At 38.8% G+C, this 23,486-nt stretch overlaps 1 protein-coding gene across 2 annotated transcripts in view; it reads right to left on the bottom strand.

Moving 5' to 3' along the window:
- Window positions 1-23,281, bottom strand: part of igsf5b (immunoglobulin superfamily, member 5b) — a 29,012-nt gene extending 5,731 nt beyond the window's left edge. Inside the window, exons 1-6 of one of the 2 annotated variants that reach the window (XM_036150036.1) lie at window positions 23,135-23,281; window positions 15,310-15,405; window positions 13,592-13,909; window positions 8,041-8,168; window positions 3,358-3,520; window positions 2,235-2,366 (exon numbers count right to left, since the gene is read on the bottom strand). In XM_036150036.1, coding sequence (XP_036005929.1) covers window positions 2,235-2,366; window positions 3,358-3,520; window positions 8,041-8,168; window positions 13,592-13,909; window positions 15,310-15,367 — 799 coding nt within the window. In that variant the 5' untranslated portion in view covers window positions 15,368-15,405; window positions 23,135-23,281. The remainder of the gene's footprint in view (window positions 1-2,234; window positions 2,367-3,357; window positions 3,521-8,040; window positions 8,169-13,591; window positions 13,910-15,309; window positions 15,406-23,134) is intronic. The other variant, XM_036150035.1, reaches the window with a different exon arrangement.
- Window positions 23,282-23,486: the final 205 nt, after the last annotated feature.

The raw sequence follows: 23,486 nt of genomic DNA, 5'->3' as shown, positions 1-23,486 counted from the left end.
GGCACGGATTGTGGTGTGTTTAGAAATGCGGGCTGTGGACGTACATCCACGAATTAAAGATGTGTGTTTTTGTTTTTAACTGGCTCCACAGCAATGTTTCTGAATCCAGCTGGACAAACTAGCTCCCAATCCGGACAAATCATTGGGTCTCCCTGTGAAATCTATATTATGATGATGGAGTAACTATCTAATTTATAACCTGATGAAAGTAATGGACACCACCGCACATCAGCCAGTATAACGTTTGATTGCCATGGAGACTGAACACACACTGAAGGATAGACATTGCTGGACAAAAAGTCACGTTAGCTGGTTAGGCCAGTCTCCCCAGTGATAGTTTTTGCACGAATGGTGCCCCGGGCAAGCCCTTCAGCACACTGGATAGCTGCGAGTACAGCAATCTTTTTTTCTTTTTTTTTACAACGGGCACAACACGGTGTGATCCCTACTACACTATTCACTGCTCATGCAAATTAGCAAAAGAAAACGTGTTTGGCAACTGACAAATTATTTCTTACAAGCCCGTGGTGCCAGCTAGTCCATACTGCCCTGGACAGTGAGCAATATCCCCGCTATCTACAGTTACCACTTGTCCCCCCAAAGGTTTTAGCGTCACGACACAAGACACATGCAGCTCTTCCTCAAGTGTTGTTTGATCTGCTGCATTTAAAGGAAGACTCGTCTTCATCAATATCCACTGAACAAGGAGAATGCTGTTTTGTTTCTTTAGATATTTTTAAGAAAACAAATGATAATTTTAACAGAAATGAAGTTACTTGCTGATTGGTAAATAAATCTCACCTAATTCAGGTTTACATGAATGGTAAATAAATCTCACCTAATTCAGGTTTACATGAACTAGATAGTGGTGAGGGTAAAAAGACCATGGTCTTTTTAAACAGGTAAAGATTAATTGTGTTAAATTGAAGCGAGGAAGGAACAAATTAATTATATAGTAAATCATCAAATTGTAAATTGATGATTTACTATATAAATATATATATATATATATATATATATATATATATATATATATATATATATATATATATATATATATATATATATATATATATACTGTATCTATGTATCTATGTATATACTGTATCTATGTATCTATGTATAGTATATACTGTATCTATGTATCTATGTATATACTGTATCTATGTATCTATGTATAGTACATACTGTATCTATGTACAGTATATATATATATATATATATATATATATATATATATATATATATATATATATATATATATATATGTGTGTGTGCACAAAGACCTTGCAAGTCATGGCAACAGAAGCCATTGACTAATCATAGTAATTCTACTTAAGTGATGCTGCTGGATGTTTTTTTAGCTCTTGATGAAGGAGTTGGTTCCTACCTTCATCATCATTATCAGCAACAGTAACAAAGCTACATAGGATGCTACCTTCAATACCTGACAGCTGTGTGCTTTCTGAGCAGCCGTGTATTGCAGTTGATCGTGTCCATTCAAACATACTGACTCATCCGGCAGAAACCAAGCATGAGTTCCCAAAGGCACAGTACGCTTTCCCCGGCTTGTCAACAGCGGTGATCCTGTTTGCAGGCAGACTGATAAGCTGTCCAAGGTCATTACCTTCCCACACAGACCAAAATCAGGACAATGCTTCTTTGTTTTACCGAAACTGCAACATGCAAAAGTTTGAGAGCTTCCTGAATCCTGGAACAGGTTTTACCGAGGCTGCGAAATGCTTTCTTTATTATTTGCTTTTTTTCTTTTTGCTGTTGTTGTTCAGTTTGTTGTTTATATATATTATTCAGAAGCTCGAGTTACCATTAGCATATTAAATTTAACAAAATAGATATCACACAAGAAAATAAACGTTAAAAGTTCTAAAACTCACTGTATCGCCATAAAAGTTATACATAAATCCTTCCAACAGATGATACTGTCGCAAAAAATCACAAATTCTGTTCTTTCTTTCGCCCTGGTTGATACCAGACCTCTACAAACCCCTCTAACCTTTAAGCTGTTCTTTTCTTGTAGGTACAACTAATCTTCTGCTTTTGTCTGAAAGGATACAGCGTGTCCTGGATGAAGGCTGCCACAGGGCTGCCCCAGTATGCAGTCAGCCACCTCCGTGTTTCATTATACTTTAATCACAGTTTCTGAGCTGGAAAACTGTGAGCCGAGCTGGCATTTGTTCACTTAGAGCAATTAGAGGAAGTAGAAAAGTGCCTACTTGCTTTTCTCCTCCGTCTGTAGCAGAGGACAGTGCTGATTGAGAGCAGCACAAGCAGCAGAAGAGCGCCTAGAGAAGCGCTTACTGCCACCAGGACTGTGCAGTCGTCCTCTTCCTCCAACACCTCTGCGACTGAAGAGAGAAGGTCACATCGTTGTTTTATTACAGAGCGTTGCAGCAACGGGAATCCTCTGAAATTCAGTTACAGACGAGCAGACAAGGAGTGGCCGGATCAGAGGAAGATTTGTGTTTCAGCTAGGAGGACGTTCACTGAGTAAAAAGATGGAAATAGATTTTTCAAAAAAGATAAGATTTAAAAAAAAAAAAAGAGTTTTTAAATCTGTGGTCCCTTTGGCTGTTTTCAAACCTGTACACTGCTATGATTCAAACTCATGCTGTTTTGGTTTCATAACCCTTTTCCTTCTCTCCTCTTTTATAGCAGCTGCACTCTGGGATGATTCACAACGCTTCCCAAAACAGAAAGGGAAGAAAAAAAAAATGCAACGGTTTGAAACGAAAACAAACAAGGACAGAAAATCTGTCAAAACAACAGAGCAGTCCCTTACATATGTTGTATGAAATATAATGACTTTGACGATGCACAGCTACAACAGCTGATTAGCACAGCAGAAGGCAAAATGGGGTTAGCCATGAAGTAGGTAGCTGAACGACAGTTCAACGACTTTAACAATCATCCTTGAAAAGGTTATATTGTTTATTTATTGAGTGATTATATCTTTCTGTGTATATTTAAGGGGTTGTGTTGAGAATCTTGAGTAGTTAGTGTCCTACCTAAAGCGATGATCATAGTTCACAGAAATGAAACTAAAACGTCAAATTTAAAACTTTTATTGTAGCTTGAGTGAATGTCATGTAAGATATTTTAAAACCATACCAGGCTTTTTTACTCTTTTCCTTCTTTCTAAGAAATGTCTGTGTATGCATATATTTCTACTTATCTGGTTTGACTCATGGCTCCTCAAATCTGATCCCCAAATGCTGCTACGATTGATCGTATTTTAGCATAAAATAAAAAAACATTCTGATCTAAACTTTTGCAATAGGGACAAAATAAACCTCTGAAGGAGCAGAGAATGATATAAAAAAGATAAGGCGTTCTCACCCACGGTTAGTCTGACGCTGCTCTTCAGAGGTGCTTTGAGGGCAGACACTGAGACCAGGCAGCCCACCGCTGAGCTCCTCTCTGCCGGGACGCTGAGGTTGCTGGAGACCGTGAAGAGGTTTTCCTTCTCCTCCGCGCTGATGTTGTAATCCTCCGGGCTCACCTCATCCCCGCCAAGCAGAGACAAAACTGTTATTTATCAAACAGACTGTGACTCAAAGCAAAGCTTTTCCAATGTCTAAAGGAATTTGTCTGCAAGCGGCCCGGACAGATCTGTGTTGCTTTTGAATGTAGAGTTCACAGAGGCTGACAGTCGACATGCAGCCGACAAGATCTTTGATGGCAAAGGGACGGAAAGGGATGCATTGTTTCCTAAATAAATAAATAAAACCTATGTTAAAAGTGTGGCTTCCCTACCACTTTTGCAGATAGAAGATTTTTCCATGCTTCTGGGCTAAATAGACCAGTCGATTTGGAGACTCTGTAAATATTAATTTTCAACTATAGATTCTCAGTTAGCTTTTGGTCTAGACTTGGACTCGGTCGTTCTAATGTATGAATGAGTTATTTCCATCTTTCAACACAGAGGTGTCCAAACTTTTTCTCCCATGGGCCAAAATTGCCCCAAGTATTTTAGGCCCAAAGGTAAAATAATTGAGAAAAATAAAATGTCTAGAAAAATAATATTGTGAATTCTTTTTCAGCGCACGTCCACATATAAAATATGACAAAGCAAGCCTGCTCTGTTTAGAGTTGGCTTTATTCTAGTATTGCAACACATCTGCCTTAGCACTGAAATAAATCATATAGGAGAGGATGTTTATACTCGGAAACATATCTTTGGGACATTTTAATCTTTACGGCGTAAAAACAAAGCAATTAGATAATAGACAATGATCTTCTGCTATGTGATTTGTCCCATCAATTAAGTAGATTACGGTGAAATATGAAGGATTATATGCTCATGACTTTTATTACAGCTTATCCCAGGGAGATGAGGTCTGCACGCAATTATCCAATGAAATTAATTAATTTAAGATTATATTTGCCAAAACATATACTAAAAAAAGTTCTTTGTTGTTAATACGTTTACCAGAAAGCTCCAGTGGTAAAGTAACAGCAGGTTGTGGTCATTTTCACCTTGCCATGAAAATGCTAGCCTCCATTTTAATAATCAGTTCGCTGCATAATTTAGGAAAACGGCTCGAGTAGGAAAAGTTGATCATTAACCGTAAATAATGGCAGAGGGAAAGATGCTCAATCAAATCAGCTTTTTAATCCCCTAAAAGCATTTTACTGACACACTTTTTCCTAAAACATTCCCAAGCTCCCACTAAACAATTACAACGTCTTGTAAAAGTATTCAAAGTCTGTGAACTTTTCACATCTGCTATTTTACAAATATATATTTAAAATAATGTTTTCGTGTGGGACCAACATGAAGTACCACCTCGCTGTATAGTGGATGTGAAGGAATATGTGGTTTTCAAACGTTTCTGACAAATAAAAATCTAAAAGAAGCGTTGCATATGTTTGTATTCAACACCTTTAATTTTGATACACATGAATTAAACCCATTGTAATCAATTCTTTACTTACTGATAGTTAGAAAAACTATATAAAGGTTTTCCTAAATGCACATAATCTTAAGAATGATACTGAAGAAGTCAATATTTTTGTGTAAATAACCTTTGGGGGATCTGTTTCTTGGTTTTCAACCGCTTAATGCAAACTGGGATTTCTTTGGTTAATAACTGTCAAGAAATTGGCAGTAATGTTGACTGTAGTCCATTTTTACTTTGACTTAAAATTATCGTTATGAAGTTGCTCCACGAGTCCTTCCAAAGAGTAAAATACCAAAATAGCAGAAATAAAATGTAACCTATAGATATAAGCTTTCAATTAGTTTAATACATGTCATTGATAACTTCACTCTTCAGTAATAGATAATGGTAAGTATTATTTATTTTTGTGACTTATTAGCCTCTTAAATGCCACTGCTTGAGGTTTGTGTCTATTAAAAAAAAGCACCTTTTAAATGGGAGACAACAGTACAAAAACTACCAAATGGGCCTGGGTTACTCTTCAGTTTAAAATCTATTTGAAAGGCTTGAGGAAAACAAAAGGTAAGTAATTAAAGTTCACCCCAAAACACACAATTTGGCTAAATGTTATGACATTTGCATGAACCAAGTAAAAGTAAGTTAGAAATAACATTTAAATGCAAAAAATGTCAAGGGATACCGGAGGACCTGACAGGGAGCTCTGAGGATTACCAAATCTCGACATCTCTTAAATCTCAAGATTAACTAATATAATGCATTTCCACTTCTAAGAAAATTATTCTAGAGAGTGGAGAAAAGAAAACAATGGTGAACACTGCAGTACTTTAGTTATTGGACATGCCCAAAGGCCAACACAGGTAGTATGCTGGCATTTTTGAGGATTTATTTCCTGCTAATGGTAGCAATGGGGGGGGGGGGGGGGGGTGTCCAGAGCATTATCTTCCTTCAGGTTCAGACCCATAAATCAAGACTCATCTCATTCAGGCCACGCTCCAGTTCACTTACTGAAAACTTAATGCAGTGATTTATATATTAAAGCAAAGGGAAGTCTACATCCCACACATTTTTCTTCTTTAGCTGGGATTTAGCAAGTTTTGAGTACATTTAAGGGACAGATTGGGACTTTTTTTAAGTGAGCTTATGTAAAAAGGCTATAAGCATTTAAGATCTTAACGGCCATAGATAACTCTCTATGTGTCTTCGTTTAATGTGAGTCCAGATTAGTTGGTGCAGAGACTAACAGCTTGTCCGACAAAGCCAAGACTAAAGCAGATTTCTTGCATCCTGAAACATCTCCAGTCTCAAAAACATCCCAGCAGTTTATGCTGAAGATATTTCTTTAATCTTTAAGCCGTAGTCGCCTTTGCATTCGGCAGTTATTCACACAGAAGTCAATAATTATTTACATGGAAAGCTAAGCTAGGGGGCGTTGCACCATCGACGATCTTACTGTGTGAAACATGTACTGAGAACAAAACAGGTGAAGAATTTCTGCTCAGAGTAACCAAAGGTCAAAACCATCTGGTGAAAGCTAGATCCCTTCCTTAATATAATGGGGCAATAGGGCTGCAATTGCTAGTTTGTGACCTTAAGCAGGTCTAAATTTAAGACAAAATTTAATGGGCAATTATAACTTAATTTTGATTAAGTTAATTACTTTAATAAATAAAGTGCCTTTCTTTACACACACACACACACATCCTTGTTTCAAATACTTACTGAGGCCCGTGGATTGACTTCATTTTCAACCCTTTCTTAACCCTAGACCTAACTTTACGAGTACATACCTAACATAAACCTAAACCTAAACCTAACAGAAACCTATGCCCTAAACCTAAACCCTGTCCCAAAAAACGTGAGGATCAAGAAGAAAGGTCCTCACTTTATATCACAGTCCCCAGTTTGGTGGTAAAATACAAAAAATTATGTTCTCACTCAGCTGCAAGTGAGAACACACACACACACACACACACAAAGCAAATACAAAAACTGAGGTAAAACTTACAGACACCCAGAAACAGCTATAGTCATGGAAGCCTAACGTCTTAATTATCTGCATAAACCTACATCCCTTTCAAATTTGTTTTGTCTTTGTCCATACTCTATTTTATTATCTATATAACGTTCTATGGATGCAAGTTTCACATTTCCACATATTACAAAGTAAACACATTACTGGACGTGAAAAAGTATCTAATCATGTAGTAAAAGAGCTGAAATTATTTTAATGGTCTTGTAAAGCTCTTGAAAATCTACCTGTTCGTTATCTCCTTGCATTTTTGTATTAAAAAAGGAAAAATGAAATATTCTAAAATAAAAAAGTTGAGATATTCACTTAAAATGTATTTCCTTCTTTTCCAAACTGATCAATGTTTTTCCCCCCTGAAACTTTTGGACTGAGAAACTTTCTGACTCCATAAAGTCACCTCCAGATGCACATCTCATATCTTTAATAAGGTGCTAGGCTTAGGTTAGTAAGTGTCCTCTCTTTTTTTAATGGGACTCCTTAATGATTGAGTTCATAATGTGTTTATTTATGGTTCCAGTGAACCAACTATGGCTCAACTCATACATAAATAGTTGTTATCCTGCTTCAAAACCTAAGCACATTGCTTTGAATCGTGAACTTATGAATGAGTAGAGTTTCAGTGGTGTGCTGCATTCAGGTCCACACAGCTGTCTGTTGAACTTCTGGTAAAAATGCCCTAAAGGTCCAAATCTGAACTTTGAGAAGCATTGGTTTAAAGGCTCGTTAAAACAGTGTGCACATAAAACACGAAAACATTTTTGAGGATTGAGTTGTTTTAAAAGAGCAGCGGTCTGCTTTGGTCTTGGCCCTTGTTGGACAAACAGCTTCAGCCTCAATTTAGACCAAATATAGACAGAAGAGTAATCTAAGGTATTTTTACAAAGTTAAAACATTATTTTACCTTTAACTAAGATATTAAATTCTTATAACCATTTAGCAAACCATCACTCAAGAATCCTAACTAATTTTAAAAGCAGGAAACAATTTGCTCGATACGAACCTAAATGCAGTCAGGACATTTTTATAATGAGTGAAAGTCTTATACGCAGACAGAAAACTAAGAAAAGCAGAAATCTGTTAGCCATTTACCTTTTTGTCATGCACCTGCCACTGCAGGGTGGGTTCAGGGTACCATCCGGCTGCTTGACACTCAAACAGGACCGACTCCCCTTTAAACGCCAACCGGTTCTCTCCGAAAACCCTCACGTTGCCCTTTTCTGCAGTAAAGAAATAAGTGTGCTCACACGGTTGAATAAAGTACATTTCTTTTGGGTGGACTTTGTATTTACTTGGATATTCCATCTGTTTAGTTTAAACTTTCTTGAGTTAAAGCTGGGGGTCACAGCCTTGCTTGGCCTGATCCCTTTCAAAAGATGGACTTCACTCATTGTGAGTGATTGCTCCGGTCTCTGAGTCTCAGTCTATCCCGCTTCCTCTCCCTGCCTGCCAGCCAGATCAGCCGCTTAGCTCCCTGAGAGGAACGGTATCTCTGTGAAGCGTGATGTCTAGTAAAACGGAGGGATAAGGATGCAGCAGATAATTCCTATAGACAGATAGATAATTGGAGGAGCTTTGGTAGTTTGTCCGTGCAAAATGACATGTCTGTATTGATTAAGTTTGAATCCTCAGACGTCTTTTATGAATCATGGGCTGTTCTTTTATACCATGCGCTTTCATCTGATGGGTTGATTTCTTGTCAGAGATGTTATATGAAGCCATGTGTGGAGCAACTGGTTCACATTTTGCAACTTTAGCTGCTCTGACAGAGACTTGGCACCTGTAGGTAATGGTGGGCATGGAACCAGCAGTATAATTGGCACCCTATGAAGAACGGATCTGGGGGATTTCTGACTATTTATGTGCCTAAACAGAAAATAAAGTGGTGTGGTAATCAGATCTACTTCGAGTGTGTTTCTGCATAAATCCTCTGGGATTGTATTTCAAAATGTGTAGATCTACAATGCCTGGTAAAGGTATCGATACTCCTTGATAGTTCTTACTTTTGGAAATGTATGAAAGACCAACACAAAATAAGTACAACTGTGAAGTGGAAGATTAATGATTTTAAAAATAATTTTTAAAATACTGTACATTCAGATTATTTCTCTACCAGCTTTGCAAATTGTTTCAAACTTAAAGACAAGTTTTGCCACAGATTCTCTATAGGAGCTATACCTGATTCTGTGCAAATTTGCACCATGAGTGAGGAGAATGCTTTAGTTTGAACTCTAAGCCCCGCCCCTAACAGTTTTTGTGTTTTTTTATGAAAAACCCTCAACATGCACCACACTAAACATGCACCTTAAGGTGGTGCACAATCCTCCGGAGAAAACGAGGCTTCATCGAGAGACTTTTCTTCGTTTTCTTTGACATAAATGGCTGACGTCTCGGGTAAATGATATTTTCCTTTGTGAATGGTTAACACATACACGCCCGCCATGCTTTTCTGTTTACATACCCTGTGGTGCACGGCGCAATCAGTTAGTCAATTGTTGTTATCTAATCACGTCTATTAACTCATAATACATTGAGTAAAAAGCATTTTTCTAAGCCAAACAAAACCAAATTCAGTTATAGTTCCTTTAAAGTCTTTTGCAGCCTCTAACAAGTTTTCCTCCAGTATAAGCTTAGCTCCATCTAGCTCATCAATCCTGAACATCTTCCCTGTCCCTTTTGGACACGAAGAATCCCTGCAGCATGTGCTACCACCACCATGGTGTATTCAGGGTGATATAGCATAACATTATGTTTTGCATGTAGGTATGGCTCATCGGACAAGAGCACCTCCTTTCACTTGTTTGCGGTTTCCCCCTCATGGCTGGGAGCAAGGTGAAAATTGATAATTGAGCTTTCTTTCTGTTTTTCTTTGCCACTTCTTTGAAACCCAGATTTGTGGAGCGCACAACTGGCACCTGTCCTGCTTAATGGATTCTACCACCTGAGCAGCTTGTCTCTGCAGCCCCTCCAGAGTTACCATGTGATTTTGGCTGCTTCTCTAATTGATATTCTCATTGGCAGGCCTGCACTTTCAGTGGATCACCGTGTCTCTGTATGCTTGTAATTTTGGTTATGTTAAAAGCTTAAGAGTTTGCTTGTTGAAAGTGACAAATATCAAGTGGTTTTAAACATTTTGCAAGACAGTGTAAATGTGGAGTAACTTTGTATATTTTGTCAAATTCCCTGTGTGGGTCAGAGCCTTTTCCAGCTTGCGTATCCTCCCCACCTCTACAAGCCACATTGCCTCAGGGAGAATCTATCCCCTCTGATTTATGTCAGAAATCTCCTGCTAGTCGTCAGCGGCATACGCCGTCGTATTGATCTGCTCAAGTGGGGACTCTGTGTCGATGTGTTGCATATGTGACTGAGTGAGCGTCCAGACACAGAGCAGCCAGAGTACTCTCCCGTTTACCATCACCTTCGAATGGAACAATTAAAGCAGAGAGGTTTGGGGGAGATTGCGCGGAGTCAATGGGGCTCGCTGTAAATTTGTGGCTCAACTTGCTCTGTCTATTTGAGTCCGCAGTAAACAAATCATGGGCAGAGTTGCTGACTGTTAAGTTGGCGTGCCAGCGCGCAGGATTAATTCAAAGGCGATGTCAAGCCATAGCGATCTTCAGCATCCAGGCTGCAGGAGGAGGGAGGGGGCTGATTCACCATACACTACTGTTAATGGCTGCATGTGTCAGTGGGGATTTGTGGCACTGGCAGCAGCGGGGGTGCTCTTCATAATATATTGGAAGCACTAGGGCAGTGAGTTTTTTTCTTGACTAGGTGCAGGGGATGATCCCATGCTTTTAATTTCTGTTCCTGAGCACTCATTTCAAATGCAGTTACTGTAAATGCAAATATACGGGATGATAAAAAGATAACTGACCCAAACAAACGCTGCAGACTCATGTATCGAGGCCTCTTTTAATCTGAGGCGGTTCCTGTGAGTCCCCCCCCCCCAATCAGCCCCATTCAAAGAAGTTGTAACCAACGTATGATAAATTTTTCCAGAACTGACCCATCTAGATATTAAAGTTTCACGCTTCTCCTAATCCAAAGCCTGAATCTCTTTTCGTAAGATATCCAGACACCTCTTCCTCTCCCTTAGCACTTGATTCAGGTGGTAGGAAAATATCCCACTGAAGAGATGGGGCCCCCCTATGAGTGGCATATCACCAGTTTCACTGATTCCTATTATGTAAACATAAGGAGCTTAATATACCTCTTTACGTCATATAAACCATTCAATAACTGTTTATATTAGATTGCTATAGAGGTTAGTGTTTGCTGATTTTTGATTGTTTGTTTTTGTGACAATATATTTAAATGATTACTAAACTTTTGGATTTTTTGTGAAGAATTAGAAATGTACTACACACTGTACTTTTTTCCAGTGCAAAACGTTTTACAATTTTCGTTGTTATTAATGCTTATTACTGAGGATTTAAAAAATTTTTATTTATTTACTTTTTGTGCGTGTGTGGTGGGGGGGGTGTACTGTGTACATTTAGCAGGCACGAGCAGTTTTTTTTAAATAGCTATTATTGCGCTACGCTATAACCAGAAAAAGGATTGTAAAGAATGTAAGGTTCCTGAATCGGTTCCCAAATGAAAATAGTTTAATCTCTTTGATTAAAAAAACTGAAAAAAATCATGTTCTCAGCTCCTCTCCATCCAGGATCATTTTACCCGGTCCATTTCTTTGTGTACATGAAGTATTTGCAATACGTAGGAGCATGATACACAAGAGATTCTCACACAAGTCACACAACACACTGCAGCACTCTCCTGCTTCTGAATGCTGGAGAACTAGCAGTCCTCATCAACTCCTGAATCTTAAATTATCTCACAACCTCCGGCTCAACGTTTGTGTAAGATCTGCTAAATGAAGAAGAGAGAAGAGGAGATTGGCTGCAGGTGCCGGCTGTAAATCTCCCTCTGCTGCCTCATCCGACTGGCATCGAGTCTATCCATTTCCAACTTGTATTTATAACGGCGGTCCAATCAATTCCCCGCCCCCACCCACACTGCCATCAAGCCGTTGTCACAGAAACCATCAAACATGTCGGGCCAACTTCACTCCACCACACAGGCCCTAATAACCCCCCCCCCCATCTTCCCCCACCCTCGGTGATTGATCCTTTGCATGCTTGTTCAGCTGCCTTATCAGAAAGCTAAAAGCTTCAAAGCTCCAAACTGAGTTCAAAGAAAGGGACTTAAGAAGTGCAAGTGGAACGCCGTACCGCTTCTTTTGTCTTTTAGCAAAGCAGGGAGGGCGTGGGCGGGCTAAATTAGAGCTGTTGCAGAACTTCTGCTCTGTCCCTTCTTTTACCTCCGTTTTTTTTTTTTTTACCCATGCTGCTTTCTGCTTCACCGAGGTTATATTCAATGTGTTTCTGTACTCTCTCACATGAAGCCTTGGTTGTTGTTTTTTTTAGAGGAAACTTGCCATCTGCTTGTTTTCTTTGTTTTCTTTGGCTGGATAGTATGTGTGTGTGTGTGTGTGTGTGTGTGTGTGTGTGTGTGTGTGTGCACAGAATATCCTTTAGAGAAGCACCAAAAAAGCGCATACATTTTCTGCAGTACAAAAATGGTGATGCCATGAATTAATGCAATGCATGCAGGAATACAATGCCTGTAAAAGTGTTCATACCCCTGGAAGTGGTTCACGTGTTATAATGTTACAGCCACACACCTCAGTGGGTTTTTGATGGGATGTTCTGCGATCAACCAATATAAGAGTATAAATGCAGATGTAGATCTTCCTATTTGCCGTTTTCGGCTTTCTGCTTTCATGTTGTTGACGCCAAATTCTGACCCTACCATCCTAATGTCGCAGCAGAAACTGATACTCATCAGACCAGGCAACATTTCTCTAATCTTCTATTGTTCAATTTTGGTGAGCCTGTGTGAATTGTAGCCTCAGTTTCCTGTTCTTAGCTGACAAGAGTGGCACCCGGTGAGGTCTTCTGCTGCTGTAGTCCATCCGTTCAGAGCTGCTCTTCTAACTAGTGATTATTTGAGTTACTGTTGCCTTTCTATCAGCTCAAACCAGTCTGGCCATTCTCCTCTGACCTCTGGCATCAACAAGGCATTTGCGTCCACAGAACTGCTGCTCACTGGATATTCTCTCTTTTTCTGACCATTCACTGTAAACCCTAGAGATGGTTGTGCGTGAAAATCCCAGAAGGTCAGCAGTTTCTGAAATAGTCAGACCAGCCCGTCTGGCACCAACAACCATGCCATTTAAAGTCACTTAAATCACCTTTCTTCCCCGTTCTGATGCTCGGTTTGAACCATGTCTACATGCCTAAATGCATTGAGTTGCTGCCATGTGATTGGCTGATTGGAAATTTGCGTTAACGAGCAGTTGGACAGGTGTACCTGATAAAGTGGCCGGTGAGTGTAGTTTAATGGCAATGTAAAAAAATATATAGATTTCTAATTAACATTTCTGTGCTTCTTTGTGTTGGTCTCAAATGTAAAAAAAAGTTTCAAGAAGCATGAAAACTTTTGCTGTTGTCACAGAAGACGGCAAATTAAATTAAATTTTGATGCCAAATCTTATTCTGGGAGGTAAGCACAAGCAGGAGTGGGACCGTTTCATCGCATCAACCTTGACACAAACATGCACACAGCTGAGAAGGCCCACCTTGAACAAATAGCTCTGCCGTCCTTTTGTCAATGAGCTGCAGATCACAAACAACTTGTCCTTGGATGCTCCTCTCTGTGTTTCTCAGGACAAACTCCCAGCAGTCTGTCTTCGAGTTGGAGCATTTCACGGCTGTCACGTTTGGGTTGACAGAAGGCAGGACACCATTCTGCTTGGAGATACTTAGTACTGCTCGGTTCCCCAGTAGCCAGGTCATAACAGTCCAAGGAGTGTTGGACGTGCTGCACATGAATCTGGCCTCATCTCCTCGGACAATGGTCAGGCTTGCAGGAGTCAGCTTCATCTGCGATCTGACGGCTAAAGACAGGGCAACACAGTTCATTAACATGCACTATGTGTTTGAAATGGACAAAAATATTAAAAGGATCTACTATTTCAAGAAATATTATGACCCAATGTCATGCTTAGTATTAAATGGAAATGATTTTTTTTTTTTATCCATAAACATCTCATAGGTCTTACACTCCAAAGCGTACTAGCTGCTATATGTTTGCGTCTGTGAAATCTTTGTTGCATTTTATTTCACCTGACGGACACAGACCTTGATGATCACTCATTAAACAGCAGATTGTGCGTGCAGACCTAAGGGTACTGCTTCCTACAGCCTACTTGCAGAGTTGCAAATGGTCCGTTTGAGAAATTAGATGTTGGAAATGTTTAGTTCAGCAAAAATAGCACCTTCTTCTGCTGCAATCACAACCAAACACTCTAATGAGCCTAACCTTTTGGTTCACAAGTAGGGTCCATGGACTGATGACTGAAGCCTGAGGATTACTGAAGCATTAGACCATGATCTATCTTGCCACGTGTGCAGACAAGTTAAACTGGTAGCTAAACGGGTGTTAAGGTATTGAAATTAAGTGTATTTGGTCCACCGTCAAGCCGTCTCATATCTTAAAAGGGATAGTGTGTAACTAATTTGGCTGTTAACTGGCAAACATCAAGAATTGCTTTTATAAATACATATTCTGGCAAAGTCGAATAACTTTACATCAAAAATGAAAGAATTAGTAGTTTGTGAATACACAGGTGTCGGCGCACCCACTGGGAGGCGCCAAACTGCGTCGCCATCTCTGATATCAGAAGCCCAAAGATTCACAGATTCTGGAGTGTGGAATTCACAGTTTTCTGCTCCGTCAATAAAATGCGTGTTACTTTTGCTATTGACTCAGTCTCTTTTTGAATATTAAGGATCATCTGGCCATTTGTCATTACCCACCCCCCATGCAGAAGGGTGCGAGGTGAATGGAACAGCACAGCACAGTATGAGGGTCAGTAGGGTTATCATTAGGTCAATCCTTCAATATTTGAGTCACAGTTGTGTCGATTCGGTAGAAATGAAGCACATGTGTGAGCTACACAGCATGTGAGAGCCAGCACTGAATTATTGGTGGTGGTGGGGGGGGGGGGGTCACTGATAGCCTGGCTTAGCCGGTGATCAAATTATGGATGCCACAGTCTTACACTGTGTTTCCCTATGCCACTGAGGCAAAAGGCAAATATGTAATAGAGAAACTGGGTTGTAAAAAGAAATTATTAATAAAGTGCAAATAGGTGATAAAACCATACATAAACTCTGTAAGGTCATACAAAGAGGAATATCACATCTTTGACATTTGTAAATGGGAGTGTGTGACTGACTTCTGTGGAAGACCTCTAATTAAACAAGAAGTGTTTGTCTCAACCTGAACTCTCACCTTCAGCCTGCCATGAAAAACAAAGCACTAACAGAGGCAGAACGTCCATGTTTAACATGTCAGTGCAGCCAGTCGATTGTTCAATGGCAGCGTGGCCTAAGGAAAGAAAAAGAAGTTACTATTTCATATACATCATATAGATACTGTTTCTCACCTGCTCTAGACTCATTTGTTTGGTTTTTTATCTTTTGGCCTACTTCATGTTGTTAAATAGCTTCTATTTAACTTATTACTTGATTCTGAAGGTCTAGCTGTGATTAGGCCTGGATATGGCTTATAAAATTGACATGAATTATTGTTTATCTTGCGACTTAACAAGTGGGGTAATTATATTTTCCTATAGGAGCAGGTTGGTTTGGACGGCTTTGTTCAAAATCTGGATGACTTTAAATTTTCTACTTTTAAATTCTGACAAGACAGAATATGCGATCCGTGGACCAGAGTTGTTAAAAATAAACTTCTTAATCAATCAGTTAATCTGGATGCCATTAACTTGGCCTCTGGTAATAAAGTAAAAAATCTTGGTGTTATTTTTGACCAAGACATATCATTTAAATCCCATATTAAACAGGTTTCCAGAGTTTACTTTTTGCACCTCAGGAATATCGGCAAAATTAGAAACATTCTGTCCAGGGGTGATGCTGAAAAACTAGTCCATGCATTTGTTACTTCAAGGCTGGACTATTGTAATTCTTTACTATCAGGAAGTCCACAAAATGCAGCTCAATGTCTTCATCTGGTTCAACATGCTGCAGCAAGAGTTCTGATGAAAATCAACAAGATCAACTGTTAAATCAAGAATAGATTTAAAAAAATTTCTTCTCATGTATAAAGCCCTTAATAATGAAGCTCCATCATATATCATATCCTGTTAGGAACATATCCTGTATATTCCTAACAGAGCACTTCGCTCTCAGACTGCAGGTCTGCTGGTGGTTCCTAGAGTCTCTAAAAGTAGAATGGGAGGCAGATCCTTTAGCTATCAGGCTCCTCTCCTGTGGAACCAACTCCCAGTTTTGGTCTGTGAGGCAGACACCCTGTCTACTTTTAAGACTAATGTTAAAACTTTCCTTTTTGACAAAGCTTATAGTTAGAGTGGCTCATGTTACTCTGAGCTACCTCTATAGTTATGCTGCTATAGGGTTAGGCTGCTGGAGGACATCAGGGCCTATTTTTCTCACTCTGCTGAGTTCTCCTACTGTTCTCCAGTTTGCATTGCTTGTCGTCATTTCATCTTTTAACTTTCTGTTCGCTCTCTTTTTTCTTCATAGTAGGTACACCTGGTCTGGTGTTCTGTTCGCCGTGACGTCATTCAAAGGAGACAGATCATCCACTATTATCATATAACATTGAAAGGATTCCAGGATCAATGTGTGCTTCTGTGCTTGTTTGTCTCTCTTGTTGTGTCTCTGCTCTGTCTTCTGTAACCCCAGTCGGTCGAGGCAGATGACCGTTCATACTGAGCCCGGTTCTGCTGGAGGTTTTCCTTCCTGTTAAAGATGAGTTTTCCTCCTACGCTCTTTCATGAGGACTGAATGCCGAAAACTTTTTGACCAAGGTGTATGATTTGATTGAATTTGACTTTGTAAGGTGCCTTGAGGTGACATGTGTTGTGAATTAGCGCTATTTAAATTAAATTGAATTCAATGTAATTTAATTAATAAACAAAGTCAAAATTTGACAACTGCTTTTTGTATTTACTCATTTGTTTTTAAATGGGATACTTTTCAAGTGTGACATAAAACTGTAGAGAGCAGGGGGGGAACAAAAACAACATTCAACTAAAATAAACAAAGCACAATCACAGTTCATAAAGCTGTAAAAAGGGAACCTAGCTGTCAGCCTGGGGATAAGATTAGCCTCCTCTGGGGCTTCGTAAAAGTATATATATACTTTTTTACAGCTAGATAGTAGGAGGTCAGTCTCATAGGTTGTAGCTATAAAGCTCAAGTGGGGTGAACTCTGTTGCCAAACATTTGAAGGCATAGGTTTATTTCATAATATTTAGTTTAGTTGGTAATTTTTCTGGAGTGGGAAGTATGTTAGTAATATTAAATAGAGAAGTTACCGTCACAAAACATCTGGCAGATCATGTCACTGAACGTTCCACCGTTGATGATCAGATAAAATGTTAGTAAAGTTTTCACATTTTATCCTTTACAATGAGGAAAATAAAAACGTCAAGGGCTTTCTTTGTTTTTAGCTTCTTTGCTTTGCCCCAGTGTCTTGGAGTCTTAAGAGCATTGAAAAAACATCACCAACAGAGGTTTGCACAGTAGAGGCTGGTCTCAAAATGACTGAATGCTTGCTTGACAGTCCAGACATTTCCTTTCTCACTTGTTTACATCTGCATGAACCATATTTGCATAATGCCTCTACAGTAGCTGGGCTTGGCACTGTCGCAAGCAAACAATGAGCAGCTGCTTCACACTCCACCGTCTTTAACTAATCTGTGCCAGCAGAGCTTTTCGTGAAAGACTCTCAGGGCTCTTATACACAAAAGCAGCATCAGGGACTAGCAGCAATATTACTGCCCGTTAAAATGTCTACTCGTTTCATCAGCATCTGCAAAAAAATAAATTGTACTTGACACACAAGATCCAGCTGTAATCTTTAAGCTGCACCTGTCCAAAGTGACTAAATGTAGCAGAGAAGAATGGATTTAAACATCAATAAGATTTCTACCATAGATATATTATCTAATTTTCAATAAATTAGAATGTGCATTTCTAAGAGGCTTGTCTGTCAGATTAAAAGTACCTTTTGAAAAAACAGCAACTTTGAAGCCTGTATTAAATAGACTTTTCATTTAGCCCCTATTTCTGCATGTCGCTTTTTTATTGGTCTGAATTAATATTCTGATCTTAAATGGTGTGTTTTATTAGCTGGAAGTGAAAAAAATCATAATTAACAGTAATAAAGGCCTTAAAATATTGTCTGCCTGTGTTAATCTGTGTTTGCCTTAGTGAATTGAGTTACTGAAATAAATTAGCTTTTGAATAATATTCTAATTTCCTGAATGAGACTGTAGTATTGCAATGTCTTTAGATTCACTTCTAACTGAAACTATTCCCATTTTTTTTATTTTTTATTTTTTTTGCAAGGATGCATCCTTTTTAAAAACATCTAATTTTCATGGGTCAAAAAAGACTGACAGTTATGGCTTTGGCAGGGAAAATATATCTTGTTTTGTGATTTCAAAATCCGTCCATACATCTATCTGTCCGTCTCCCTGGCAACAGCTATGGCCCATTTAGAAGACTCTGAAATGAAGCATTGTACAGAATCAGCATTATTAAGAGTTGTTAATGATATCTTGTAGACATGTGATTCTGGTACCTATACGGTCTTGGTTCTGCTTGACCTAACTGCTGCCTCTGACGCTGTTGACCACAATATTTTAATATCACATCTAAATCATTTAGTAGGCATCCAGCACAAAGCTCTGGACTGGTTTAGATCCTACCTGGCTGATGGATCTTTCTGTATCAGCATTTCAAACGCTGAATCTTGTGCTCCTTTATCGTGTGGGGTCCCACAGGGCTCAATTTTAGAACCTCTACTCTTTTCATTACACTCCATCCTCAGGACACATGGAATTTCTTTTCATTTATATGCTAATGCTGATGCTGATGATTGTCAGCTCTATATGCCCCTGGAGCAGGGTGACGGCTTCTCGGTGAAGGCCCTGCTGTACTGTCTGGAAGACATCAAAGCTTAGCTAGCCCGGAACTTTTTAATTTTAACAAAAAGAAAACTGAGGTAATACTGTTTGGACCAAGTCGCTCCTGTGACCCTAATACTGTTGCTTTGTGAGCCGTGACAGCATATTGATTTGGGTTTTAAGTTAAACAGTGATTTTAAATTAGATGGTTCAAAACGCTGCTGCAGGTATTCCAAAAACAGAGCATGTTACCCCTATTCTGGCCTCGTTCCATTGGCTCCCAGTACATTTTAGAGTTCATTTTGAAATTCTTATTTTCGTTTTTAAGTGTTTCAATGACCTTGCCCCGCCGTGCCTGTCTGAGCTTCTTCATCCCTACTCGCCCTCTCGGCCCCTCGGGTCAGCTGTACTGCATCTCCTAGAGGTACAAAGAGGAAGCTCAGAGGCAGCAGGGCCTTTTCTATTGTAGGTCCTCAATTATAGAATAACCTGCCCCTGCACATAAAAGAGGCTCCTTCACTGCCCACTTTTAAAATTCACCATAAAATCCACTATTATTCTTTGTTTTTTTACCATTAACGAGACTTAGTTTTCATTTTAAATTGGTTTTATTGTTTCTTTTAAGTGTGTTATGCATTATCATTTTATCTTCATAAAAGATCTTTTTAACGGATGCGTTTTAGCTTGTAGTCATGTACAGCACTTTGTTTCAGCTGCTGGCTGTGTTTAAGCACTTTATAAACAAAGATGGTATGGTATGGTATGGTATGGTATGGTATGGTATGGTATGGTATGGTATGGTATGGTATGGTATGTTGTGTGGTGTGGTATGGTATGGTATGGTATTGTATGGTATTATGTATGGTATGGTATGTTATGGTATGGTATGGTATAGAATGGTGTGGTATGGATGGTATGTATGGTAGTATGGTATGGTATGGTATGTTATGGAATGGTATGGTATGGATGGGTATGGTATGGTATGGGTAAATGGTATGTATGGTACGGTATGGTATGGAGTGGTGTGGTGTGGTGTGGTATGGTATGGTATGGTATGGTATGGTATGGTATGGTATGGTATGGTATGGTATGGTATGGAAAGCCTAAAACCACCTCAACCGGCTTCTGTAGATGGGAAGGAACAGCGGTGCTACTCCATCTTCTCCCAGATGTCTGGGTTCTTACTTTATCTCTGATCCTTAGCCCACTGACCTTAAAGAGGAAGCTGAGTTCAGGCGCTTGTTCCTGGGATCTTATTCATTTGGTTAGAATCCATAACTCATGGTCAAAGATGAGGGTCAGAATTCAAATAAACCAACAAATCAAAGCTCCATATTGAGTTCTATTTAGGTATTTATAATACACATTTTAGCTATGCATTTGGCACGTGTTTAATCAGTAAAAGTGATCCAGTCTTACTAATCTTTTTCTAATTAGCATCAAAGTCTGCTGCTGTTTCACTGTCTCTGTTTCCCGACAGGGACGTCTTTAGGGATGTTGCTTAAGCTCTTTGAAATTGAACCTGTCGGCAGTCACATTCCTTATGACCAATTTTTAAGATGATCCCTTTCAGCAGGGATTTCCTGCGTCAGGCTTATAACTGCATTATTAAGAGATCTTTTTTTGTTGCACACACTGCTCGAGCTTAAAGTTTCTTCAACGCTTTGTTGAAGATTTCTTTTCAGATTGTATCCAAAGAATACTGGTCATATGACTGCAGCACTGTGGCAATGAAAGTTTTAGGGAGTAATGTCCAGAATAATCTCAATCATCTCTATTTTTACTCTGAATGGTTGGTTCTTATTTGAATAAAAATGGAGCCGATGGTGAGTTCAACAATTCTAACACCTTTCTCATCTGTGCCTTCCAGGCTCTGGAAAATTTTTTATTTCACTGTAAATGTGAGATAAAGATACCTTCTGAGGCGAATATGATTTAAACACAGATTATTAATAAGGGGGAGTTCTGCAGATAGCATCCATTTGATCTAAGGCAAATCTGATGATGCACAGGTATCACAAAATGTATAAACCTGCCCATTTGGTAAGAGTAAGAGAATCTGTAGACATATTTCTTGTTGACACCAAACCCTGATAAAACATGTTGAATTGGCTAAAAACAAAACAAATTTTAAATTACAGCCACAGTGAACACATTATGTAGCTTGGTAAATAATAGCCAGTCAGGGAAGAACAGTTCAAATCTTTAATTCCACACTGTAACTTGCCTCATTGTTAACATTATGCACTATTCCAGTTCACAAACAAGTAAAACTTTTTGAAATAAGTGGAAACAGCAACCCCCACACTTTTTGCACCCTAGTAAAGATGAACAAAAAACTCCAAAAGAAATTCATCTACTGTTAGGCAATAACAATTTACTGTCTGTTTTTTCTGCAAAACCCCTGGCCTCACAGTTGTTGGAACATCAATAAATGTGAGAATTATAATTTGTATAATAATAATAATAATAATAATAATAATAATAATAATAATAATAATAATAATAATAATAATAATAATAATTAGTGTATAGGAGCTTCTAACTGATTGATTTTCTTAGCTACTCTTCAAAAGGGGAAAGACAAGAGAACAAGTCATTTAATTGAGGTAGATGTGTGTGGATTTCCACAAGTCAGGAATTGGGTAAAATAGCTTTTTTACTAGAATTTGTATGGGCAAGTTCTAATGAACAACTCAAAATAAGTCACATCAGTGAGTCAACAACAATGAGAGCGAAGATCAGAAAGTGTAAAGCTACTGGAACTGTGACAACCAAGATTAAAAAAGGTGTGGTATAATACACTGAGGAGGATGGTATGGGAGGGAAAAAGGAGACCCTACGTTGCTTGTTATGGTCAACAGTCTCCTTGACAACAATTAGATGTTCCCTACATGCCAGCAAGTTGTTTAGGAAGCATGCCAAAGAAAAGTCTTTCTGTCACTGCTGGCTTCAGCAGGGCTGTTTTCTTAGAAAGCACCAATATATACTTACAAATACATGCAGAAACTACTGATTTTAAACATGTTTTTTATTTAGCTAACAACAGTCATAGCCCTAAACATCTATTGTCAATTTTTTTGCATAGATGTTGAAGTTAAAAACAATGATTTGTACAGTGGCCTGGTGGTTTTTGCCATTTAATTGTTTTTTTTTATTAATTGTTGTTTTGTTGTTGTTTTTTTTGCAGCTTATGTTGATGAAGAAATGTTTCATAGAGTGAATGTGAATATATCTCATCCATTTCAGATCCACGTTGATGCAACACAACACGGCCGCAGCAGATAAATATCAGCCAGTGACAGTGGCTGACCTATCTGCTGATAGGCTGTTGTAAACTGAAACAAGCTGACCGTTGGTCTGATTTGATTTTTGCTGGACAAAAGGAGTGCATCACTACATTACTTATATATTCTAACTGGATTATGTATAGACTGACAGGGAAATATCAGGATTATATTACAGGACTGTATTACGACTGAATTATGACTACATTGTGAGTACATACCCTTTACTGTGATCAGGCTCTATAAGAAATTAACTGAACTGCTTTTTATGTCAAATAAAAAAGCAATATCTACCATTTCATTTCATACAAGAGTTACTTTATATAAGATTTTATATTTACTTTACATATTGTAAACTTGCACTTTAGCAAATTTATATTGCTACGTCATAAAATAAGTAATAGAAAACTATCTTGTTTCCTAACAGAATGCACTGCTGAAAGTGCTGCTGAAAAATATGACTACAACTTGCATTAGTCTGAAAATATTCGACCCAGGGTGCAGATGTTATGTGAAACCTGAGGACCAGCTTTTCTGCACTTGCTGCTGCATTTTTCTCTCCTCTGTTCCTGCTGATAAGCAGTCCATGCCAACAATCTTTCCCCGTCAAATTACTTCAGCGGTGGTATTTGTAACATCGCTAAAGGAAACTGCATCGGTTGGACCTACTTTAAAATACAACTCTCAGGATCAACACAGAAAAATGCAGCGATTAACCGAAACAAACACATCAAGGTCTACAATGATCTTATCTATGCACTGCATCTGTGTTTTCTGTTATTTCCCACTGAGCGAAAAAGCTTCATTCCCACATTAAATTTTGATTTTAGATATAATAAACAGCCGCGAATGTTGCTTCTTTCCTTTAGCTTACCTCAGCCTGGGGTTCCTGATACAAGATACAAAGTGGAAGCATTTCAACCATGCTACGTCTTCCTCATACCATGTGTACTGTTCTGTGATGTCACCCAGAACTGTTCTGTTAAACATTACCGAGCTCTGGGGACTTTATCCTCTGATGCAAACACACACACACACACACACACACACACACACACACACACACACACACAGATAGACTGTAAGCAACATCCACTGATATAAGTTAGTTAGTTCATCTAGACGTTTGTGTAGTGTCTACAACCAGGGGGGGATTTTGTAAACTGGCAAAGGGGAGCAATTTCCTGGGCCCCAGAAATATCTGTGCTCCCATTCAGTAGCTAATA

The sequence above is a fragment of the Fundulus heteroclitus genome, chromosome 18 (assembly GCF_011125445.2).
Source record: "Fundulus heteroclitus isolate FHET01 chromosome 18, MU-UCD_Fhet_4.1, whole genome shotgun sequence".
Taxonomy (NCBI): domain Eukaryota; kingdom Metazoa; phylum Chordata; class Actinopteri; order Cyprinodontiformes; family Fundulidae; genus Fundulus; species Fundulus heteroclitus.
This window is presented reverse-complemented; position numbering and strand designations above follow the sequence as displayed.